General features: G+C 48.7%; 1 protein-coding gene across 1 annotated transcript; it reads right to left on the reverse strand.

Moving 5' to 3' along the window:
* Window positions 1-1,523: 1,523 nt before the first annotated feature.
* On the reverse strand, window positions 1,524-3,535 carry Brd3os (BRD3 opposite strand). The gene has a single exon (XM_055599989.1). It carries the CDS (start codon window positions 2,446-2,448, stop codon window positions 2,194-2,196), a length of 255 nt encoding a protein of 84 aa, XP_055455964.1. The 5' UTR covers window positions 2,449-3,535; the 3' UTR covers window positions 1,524-2,193.
* Window positions 3,536-9,797: the final 6,262 nt, after the last annotated feature.

A 9,797-nucleotide genomic window follows, 5' to 3' on the forward strand; every position in this document is an offset into this window, starting at 1 on the left:
GTTTTCATAATAAAAAGAAGGGGAAAAAAGGTTATGTCTGCATAGTGCTCCTTGCTGCAGTTCCTCATTCTGAAGGCACATGGTGAGTCCTCACACTTGACCTGTTACAGCTCTTGGTAGAAGAAATACACAGAACATCCAAAAAGGGCTCTAAAAACCATTTCAAGCTAAGTGTGGTGAAATCTGAAATCTGTTAGGAGGTTGAAGCAACAGAACTGTGAATTCTTTAAGGCCTGCACACTACATAGTAATGGGGGAGGCTTTCGCAGAACAGCAGCAGAGCTCTTGAGCACCTGCTGGCCTCTGTCGTGGTGCTGGGGTACAGGGAGTATGGCCCTCCTTTAGACTGACTGCCTCCCTGAGGACCAAGGCTCTCCTAAGATTGTCTCACCTAACGTCCGTTCCATCTCCTTGCTGCTGTCTACTGCCAGGTTCCTTGTATAGGCCTCCAAGTGTAGACCCAGTGGAAATGTGGGTTAGAACACATGAAGAAACCTATTCTGCTTGCCAAAAGTAGGCTGTGGAATGGTTTAGACACAGTAAAGGACTGAAAACTTGTAAGTGGCCAGGCCCGGGGAGGAGGTTCATGTTCCCATCCAGAGTGTGTCAGGCTACTTTGGCATTCTTGCTGCCACTACCCCTTCCCATCAGACTAGTCTCTTCCAGTACTGGCCTGGCCTCCTAAGCACAGATGGCATCTTGTAGTCTAAGCAGCTTAGTGGCTTTCCAGTGTCCTACATGAGGCATGATGCTTGTGTGCCAGCCATACCTCCTGGATACCCTAAGTGCCCCACAAGTGCTCACTCTCCCAGCGCAGTCTGATTTGTCTCCCAAATCAGTGTGCTGTATCTGATAGGGACAGTCTTGGGTTAGGGTGATATGTGAGCAGGTGGCAGCAATCCCAGGTAAGTGTGAAGCTTGCGTGTGGGACTTCAATTGAACTGAAAGGCTTGACAGAAACTGAGGAACTTGGAACAATTTCCAAGTGTCAGGCCTCCAGGTCAGGCCAACCAGCCCATACTGTATGATGAGGCCTCCCTCTATATTTACAGAAATACACTACAGAAGTCCAGCCCATGTCCTTGATCTCCGCAGAGAGCTGAAGGACCCTCGGCTCCTCAGGAGGCTCCAGCTGCCCAGGCTGGATGGAGTATTTGAGGAATGCACTGTGTCCTGATGGTTTTAAAACAAATTTGCATTTCTGCAAAGCGATACAGTAACATAAAGCCATGGCTGAGACATGCTCTTTGCATAAGTTTCAAGCAAAGTGCTGCCTCTGCCACTGAGTGCTGGCAGTTGGATGGTAGTTAAGTGCCTGGTGAGTGGGCAGAGCAGGGTGCATGGTGAGCGGTGATGCCACCGGAGCAGTTTGTAACTGAGCACAAAGTGCAGAGGGGACAGTGGCTGTCTTGAGGGAGGGCCTGTGCTTGCTTTCTATATTTCCATTTAAGGGCTCTTAGCAACCCAACCGTCAGTCATTACTGTTATTTTAGAAAGCCAAGTAGGGTTTTACACGAGATAAATGAGGATGGGACAGTCTTAGGTTTATTTAGAAAGCTCAGTTTTGACAAAACACATAACCACATTTGCATAGCCACACAGACCTTAACTGCACCAGAGGCAAGCACTTTTCAGCTGTCCACAATGTGTGCTGAGGTGGAGCTTGATAGACCCTAAAAAGAATGCCACTGCAGCCTGGCAGAAAAGTGGCTTTGATGCTCCACCATCAATGACCTGCTCTTTTCCACATGTGATTAAGTTTGAAATCACTTCTGGGCACATTTTGCTGACAGTGTTTAAGATACACCTATATATGAGACCACATCTGGTGGCCAGTGTGGATGCGACCATAATGCAGTATAACATTTAGACCAACTGGTCACTAAAACTCTGTGCTCAGGAATGTCACTCCCAGTGCTGGCCCCTTTTCACATGTCACTGCAGTGAGCTCATCAAAGATGATGAGGAAGAGTTCCCTCCTTACCCTGGACCCGACCCATTCTATATCAGGCAGCAGCTCATAGGAGCTGGGGGTCTCACTGGCTTCCCTTTTGTTGCCTGGGCCTGGGCAGTGAGGGGAGGGCATCTAGGCACCAGCTGTGTCACTAATAAAGGCTTGGATGTTACTCTTGGGTGTTGAGTTTTCATACCACAACTTGATCTTCATGGGCATCAAAGGTCTTCTCCGTGCAATTACATGATTGAGCAAAACTTAGACTGGCCAGTGTCCCTAGAGACCCCAAGCTGGTTTTTGTCACGGACTAAGATGGCCTCATTTCCATACTGGGAGTACCACATGCTGCGGCTCCTGTTCAGGTATGTCCTGGGTGGTACAAACTCCAACTGCTGCTGCTGCTGTTGCCAAATGAGCAAGGAAGTGTCCCTGTAGCGGAGGCGGGCGTAGCGTTCTGACAAGGCCTTCTCTGCCAGGGGGACTCGCCCACTCATCCCACAGGCCCAGGGTCCTGCACACCTGGCTTCCCTCCTAGGCCAAGAACAGCTGGCTTTGTTAACTAGTTGGCTAACAGCCTTGTTGGCTGTTGGGTTGAGGAGTCCTCGTTCAATGTAATAGTGGAAGTAGGTAACTCAGACTTCCCATAGGCAAGATCCTCAGGAGGGCAGGGGAAGCCAAGACACAAGTCTGACCGTTCGGAAGCCATGTGAGCCATTCCAGACAGAAAGGGAGTCAGCCTGGCGCGGTGGCCCAACTCTGCACAATAGAGTTGTGTCGACAGAGACTCCACACCACTCTGGGGCACCCTGCCCAGATGGCCACTGCCTCTGCAATACTGCTGAGCTCAAAGAGATGTATCCAGGGTCCCTGCAGCAGGGACCGACCTGTCCACGCCACTCAAAAGGCAATGGGAATGTGGACCAAGCGCTAGTTTTCAGGTCCTTTCTTCTAGGCAGTCTTCCATTCTTATCAAGGATGACACTGCAAAGGGAAGAATCTGTCTGGCCTAGGGTACAGGCCCAACACAGGCTTCGCCATCAGGAGCAGCCTCAGTGGGCCACAGAGTTCAGTGAGGCTACTCACGGATGCAGCCAGCTGAGCTGGGAGGAAGGGTGAGGCGTGTGGGCAGCCCACAGATGGTTTGGTGGTCCCAGGGTCTCCGCTGGTGAGAGAAGCGTTCCTCAGCTATGGAGCAGTGCTTCTGGGTGGAGGGAAGATGCGAACCCCACCTCCCGCACCCCTACGCCAGGCAAAGGCACTGCTTGCCCGGGTCCTTAAGCAGAGCAGCCATTGCCACCGGCGCTCACGGACACGCTGACGCAGAGGATCCAGGTACGCGGCGGGGCCCGGAGGCCGCGGCTACGTCTCCATGGCAGCGTCGCAGGCGTGGCGAGCCAAGTGCCGAGGGCCCGCCTGCGTTCCGACCCATCGATCACTCCGCGGGCCGACAACCCAGAGAGAGAGAGAGAGAGAGAGAGAGAGAGAGAGAGAGAGAGAGAGAGAGAGAGAGAGAGAAGAGAGGAGGAGCGTGCAGAGAAGGGCGGAGAATGACAGGGAAGGGGGAAGGGCCTGGTGGGGGCTGGTGGGGGAAGACGTTGCTGGGAGAGAAGGGGAAGGTAGAGGAGGAGAGGAAGGCAGAAGAAGGAGAAGAGGCGATCTAGAGGGTTGGAAGGGAGGAGCTGGAAGAGAGGAGGAGCCAGAGAAAGTGGCAGGAGAGGTCAGGAAGAAGATCCAGGATAATAGGAGAGGAGTGGAGAGAGAGGGTTCCCGCGAAAGTAGTGGGTGTGTAGTGGGGGAAGATCTGAAGGGAGAAGCAAGAGAGGAAAGGAAGAGCTGGGAAGGAGCCGAGGGAGAAAAGCTGAAGAGGAGAGACTGAGGATTGAGAAGAGAAGCCTGAAGAGGCAAAGGAGAAAGGAGCGTTTTGTAGGAAGAGGGGCATTGCGGGAGTAGAAGTCGGTGGGGAGGATGGTTAAGACAAAGGGAGAAGCCAGGAGAGAAAAGGAGCCTGGGAAAGACACAGAGAAGTCAGGGTTGGGTTGAGGTAGGCTTGAGAGCTGGGTAGGGGAGCGTGGGGGTGAGGTGTCAGGTGGAGCTGGAGGGGGGATGAGCGAAGGTCTGGAGCAGATGCTGAGGTAGGAGTAGGACTTAGCATTAAGGCACCTCCCTTGGATCCTGTCATGATTCCTGCGGCTTTTCTTTATGGTTGTGTTGGGGCTTTTATGGTCTGGAGATCGAATCCATGGCCCTGGGCAACAAGGGCTCTAAGGTGAAGCTTTGTCCTCAGTCTTTTTTATTTCCTTTTGTACAGTCATTTTGTCAGACCTATAGCTGTTACTATTGACATCCCGCTCAGATGATGGGTGCACTTGTTTTAAATTTATTTAATGGTGGGTGGGATGTATCGTTTCAAAAGTAGCAGTGAAACCCCATCACTCCATACACTGCCCATCTGAATTGTCCTAAAGCCTCAGGAAGATTCCCCATGCACTCTGCACACACTTTCTATTAGGCCCTTGTCCATCGTTTTTCTTTGTAAGTTTTTTGTTTGTTTTTTTGTTTGTTTGTTTGTTTTTCACGGTTTACTCCAATGCCAGTTAAGAATACTGACATCAGTGGGTGGTGGAGAAAGGGTGGTGGTCAGCACTTGGGAATTAGAGGCAGGCAGATCTCTGGGTTTGAGGCCAGCTTTGTCTAGGTAGTGAGTTTCAGGCCAACCAAGGCTACAGAGCAAGACCTTGTCTCAAAAAGAGAGAAAAGAAAAAAAGAATATGGACAACATGGACACCCAAAAAACAGGACCAACTTGCAGAACACCAGTTCTTTACATGTGGGTTCGTCTGTTTATATGTGTATGGGCATGCATAAGTAAGCCGCGGTACACATGTGGAGATCAGGGTTCAGCTTGAGGGAGTCTATTCTCCTTTCATCTTGGATCAAACTTAGATTGTCAGTCTTGGTGGCAAGTTCCCTTACCCACTGAGCCATGTCACCAGCTCTCCATCGTCTTAATTTATATACATACATACATTTATTTATTTTTTACTTAGTGTAAGGGGGTTGTATGTGTGCATAGAGAAGATGTGGAAGTCAGAAGACAACTTGCAGGGGTTGGCTCTCTCCTGCCATGTGGGCCCCAGAGATCAAACTCAGGTGGTCAGGCTTGGCAGTGTGCATCTTTACCTGCTGAACCTCTCATCTGTCCCCTTTTCAAACACCTTACTGTTTGAAAAAAAAAAAAAAAAGTCCTTCACTGAACTCAGAGTATACTAATTTGGCAAAATGAGTTATCAGGGACATTCTTGTCTCTGCCTCCTCAGTGAGGGGTGCATACCATAATGCCAGATTTTTTTTAATGGGCGCCATCTTTCCAGTGGGAAAGACATAAAAAACTCATTCTTCCATCCAGAAAGCTGGGGATTGGAGGTGACGAACAGCATGGTGATTCTCATTGTCTGTTGAGCCAGGCCATATCAAGCTCCGACAACTAGGACCAGAGGTTGGCTAGTAATCTAAATGACCTTTACAGCTATAGGCGCCTCTAAACTCCCACAACCAGAACCAGAGGTGACTAATAGCCTAAATTACCTACCTCTATGCTATCTGTATGACAGACTAGGCCAGACCTTTCCTTAGGCCTTTAAGCTAGTACAGCTGTCACTACAACCCAGCACATAGGTACTTCATGGCTCTGTTGCTGGAAAGTGGTAAAAATGGCTGCCTCCTTCCCAGACCCCCAGTACTCTACCTACCTTCTTGCCTCCAGCTAGATGAAGGTCCCTTGCCTCTAATAAAACACTTAGAGTGAAGATAGATGGCTTGCCCAAGGGCCTAGAATACCCTGCTAGGGAATCCTACTCATGGCCTGGCCCACCTATGTGTGACCCAAAGCTTAAGCTAGGGAGGGTAAACCTCAGGGGTCCTTTTAAGGCGTTCTATGTTTTAGGAGGCCACCCTTTTGGGCCTTTTCTGTTCTGACTCAGTTTCTTTCTTTCTTTCTTTCTTTCTTTCTTCCTTCCTTCCTTCCTTCCTTCCTTCCTTCCTTCCTTCCTTTCTCTCTCTTTCTCTCTCTCTCTCTCTCTCTTTCTTTCTAGACACAGTCTGTCTATGTAACTCTGGTTGCCCTGGAACTTGCTATGTGGATGCTATCTATGCTATGGCTTCGAACTTAGGTAGATCTGCCTGCCTCTGCCTCCCAAGTGTTGGGATTAAAGGCGTGTGCCACCATGCCTGGCTGCCTGCTTTTCTATATATTTCAGAACTATCTGACCCAAGCATGGCACTTTTCCCTTGTAGGCTGGCCCTGCAGACATCAATCATTAATCAAGAAAATGTGAAGCTCTGATAGCTCAGAGGTTAAGAGCACTGGCTGCTCTTTGAGAGGTCCTGCGTTAAGTTCCCAGCAACCACACGGTGGCGCACTACCATTTATAATGAGATCTGGTGCCCTCTTCTGGCGTGCATGTAGACAGACCATTGTATACATAATAAATGAAGAGAAAGAAAGAAAATGCCCTCACGGGTTTGTGCACAGGTTAATATTGTGTGGAAAATTTCTCAACTGAGGCTTCCTCTTTTCAGATGACTTTAGCTTGTGTTAATCCCAAAAAACAAAACAAACAGACAAAAACTTAATGATGACAGGTTTGTGACTGGTGGGTAGGTGGTTGAGTGAGTGGATGAATGAGCAGGCAGGTGGGTGGGTGGACAGGTGGATGGGTGGGCAGCTGGGTGGATGGATAGTGGGTGGGTAGGTGGGTGGGTAGACAAGTGGATGGGTGCACAGGTGGGTGGGTGGACAGGTGGGTGGGTAGACAAGTGGATGGGTGGACAGGTGGATGGGTGGACAGGTGGATGGGTAGACAGGTGGGTGGGTGGACAGGTGGGTGGGTGGGTAGGTGGGTGGGTGGGTAGGTGGATGGGTGGGTGGTAGATAATGGGTTGGTATGTGGATGCATAGCAGGTAGCTACGTATGTGTCTGGTTATATGGGTAGGTGAGCAGATAGACGGATGCATGTGAATGGATGAGTGAGTGGGGAGGTGGGTGAGTGGAGTCACGCACTCATGCCAGGCATGGTGCTAGGAGAACAGGGCATAGGCGGCCACAGACAGGTGGATATTACAGGGACTCCTTTTAAGGCACAAAGGAAAGGGTCCTGTCAGGCCCGATGGGTGCTTGGGCTTGTGGAGACACTTATATTTCCCAGATTCAGTCAACCCTCTGTTCAGTTTAATTAATTTAGAAATCGATACTGAATTCTATTTTTGGCAAACTTTTAAGTGTATTTGAAACAGCTTGAGCATGAAAATCTTTTTCAACTGTGAGTTTTATGAAACCTAAATATATTTAGATCAAAAGCTCTGAGGGGAATTTAGGGTTCAGATGGAAATGTGCTGTATGTGTAGGATATATCCTATATTTTAAAGACAAGGAAAGGATGTAAGATCTCTTTAGTAAGTTTGTTTGTTTGTTTGTTTGTTTTTCAAGACAGGGTTTCTCTGTGTAGCCTTGGTTGTCCTGGACTTCCTTTGTAGACCAGGCTGGTCTTGAACTCACAGAGATCTGAAACCACTGCCTGGTTCTTTAGTAAGTTTTAATGTTGATTAGATATCAGAATGACAATGTCTCAGTCATGCTGGATTACACTGTGTGTCATTAAAGCTGATTCCACTCATAATGAATCACTTAATGCTCAGCCATAGGAAGATACAAAGCACCCACTGAGTGAGGAACATGAATTACATAAACAAACCTCAGCCACATTCAGGTTGAAAAAGTCCAGGCATGAGAGACCATGAATAGTGTGATTTCAGTTATACAAAGTGTCCATGATAGGTATAACCCAAGCAGATTAACAAGTAGTTTCCAGGCCAGGAGATGGTGGGGAAAACTTTAATCCCAGCACTAGGGAGGCAGAGGCAGGTGGATCTCCAAGTTCCAGGCCAGCCTGGTCTGCAGAGTGAGTTCCAGGACAAGGCTACGCAGAGAAATCCTCTCTCAAAAGAACAAACAAAAACAACAAAAAACAAGCAAGCAAACGAAAAGTGGTTGCCAGAACAGTAGGTAGGTGGAGGTTGGGGCCTATACTTAAGGGGTACAACATCTTTCCTTGGGGTGATAAATGCTTGACTTTAGGGTTGAGAGATTTGTGTTGTGTTCTGTTAGGGAGGTGTGGAGCAGGTGGAGTTAGCACATTCCCTTGGCTGTGCTGACTTCAAGGTAGCATGGCGGAAAGAGAGGTGGAAGAACCCAGGACATGAGTACCTCCTCTGGGTCTGAATGAAGTTTTCAGGCTTTGATGAACATAGCTGGCATTTGCTATTTTGTGGGTTCTTCTTTCTTCCACCCTTTTCCACCCCTTTTCTTCTTTCTTTCCAATCCTCTAAACTAGATAAGAGAGAGAGAGAGAGAGAGAGAGAGAGAGAGAGAGAGAAAAGGATAGAGAGAAAAGGAAAGAGATTCCTGAATAAAGGCAGGGTTTGGAAAGGTGACTTTATTGCTAGACTACTTCCTGTTGATTAGGGGTGTTGAGTGCCTTGGGGCAAGTTTGATCTTCACCTTCAGGATATCTAATTTCTTCTTGTTTCTTCTTTGAGCATGACTACTTAACAAACCGAGACCAACAGCAACCAGCTGACAACCTCCCAACAACCCACCTCTCTGGGCCCTAGCACTTATACGCCCTCTGAAAAGTCCCCAGAATTCCAGACATCACACAATTGCAGAAACTATCTGCAGCTGGCAAAATCAAGTGCTACCAGAGCAGGAGGCAAATCAGTCAGCTGCTTTGAAGCAGCCCCATATTCCCACACCTGGGATTAAAACAAAAACATACTCATAATATTTCTGTTGTTAAAGAAACCAAAATTCCAAACTTCTCACCATGATGAGGGCAGGATAAAAAACAGTCAGGTTTTTCCATACTGTGTTCCTCACACTGTGGATGCCAACTTCTTTTTACTAAGAGCCAATACATCCATCAGCCAGTGTGTGGTCAGCTGAGCCTGTCTGGAACATGCTTAGTGCCTGTTATTCACATGCAGCCAAATGGAGCTTAGTTTCCTCCTGAGTCTGATTAGACCCTCTCCATCTACTGAGCATCTGGATGGCTTGTCTTTCTGTGAGGTGGGCTCCTGTGGAAAGCAGAGCCACCCTAACTCTTCCTCTCAGCCTCATATGGACAGTTGCTCTGTCCTGGAACCAGCACTCTTTTAAGGCTGTGCTCACCTGGCCTGAAACAGTCTTCTCAGAAGCTACCAAAGCCTCAAGACAGGCCTCGGGGGAAGCTGTCCTTATGTCACTGCCAGGTGCCCAAGCTGTGGCTGTGTCACAGCAAGATTTCAGAGATCTCAGTTTAGGGGTCAGTCTCTAGATTGTGGCATTTGGCTAAATTTTAAGTTGAAGCAACTAGCAGTAAAAAGTCTACATTTTGTCTTTTCAAAGGAAAGGCAGAGAGCCCACACCCATCATCCAGCAAGGCGTGCTCCATCTCCATGGCAGGCCAGATGGTCTTTTCCTACACCTATAATTTCCTGGGAAATTGTGACAGCTGAATTTGCCTGATGGAGCTCCAAATGGAATTTACAAGATGTGTGTTCATGTGAGTTGGATGTGAGGACAAATCCCTCACCCGGTCAAAACATCCACTTTCCTTTCTCTGGAAGCAAAGGCAGCACTCAGCCAGTATTGTGTAGCTGGAGGGATGTGGGTGGGATGGATGGCTAGATGCAGGTATAGGTGGATGGATAGGAGGGCACACAATGGTGGGCTGGTGGGAGGCTGGCTTGAGCTGTACAAGAGTGAGGGGCAGAGGAACGTGGTAGGGCTGAGTGGAGGGATGAAGG

Source organism: Psammomys obesus, unplaced genomic scaffold, assembly GCF_907164565.1.
Source record: "Psammomys obesus unplaced genomic scaffold, mPsaObe1.curated_primary_1811, whole genome shotgun sequence".
NCBI classification, from domain to species: domain Eukaryota; kingdom Metazoa; phylum Chordata; class Mammalia; order Rodentia; family Muridae; genus Psammomys; species Psammomys obesus.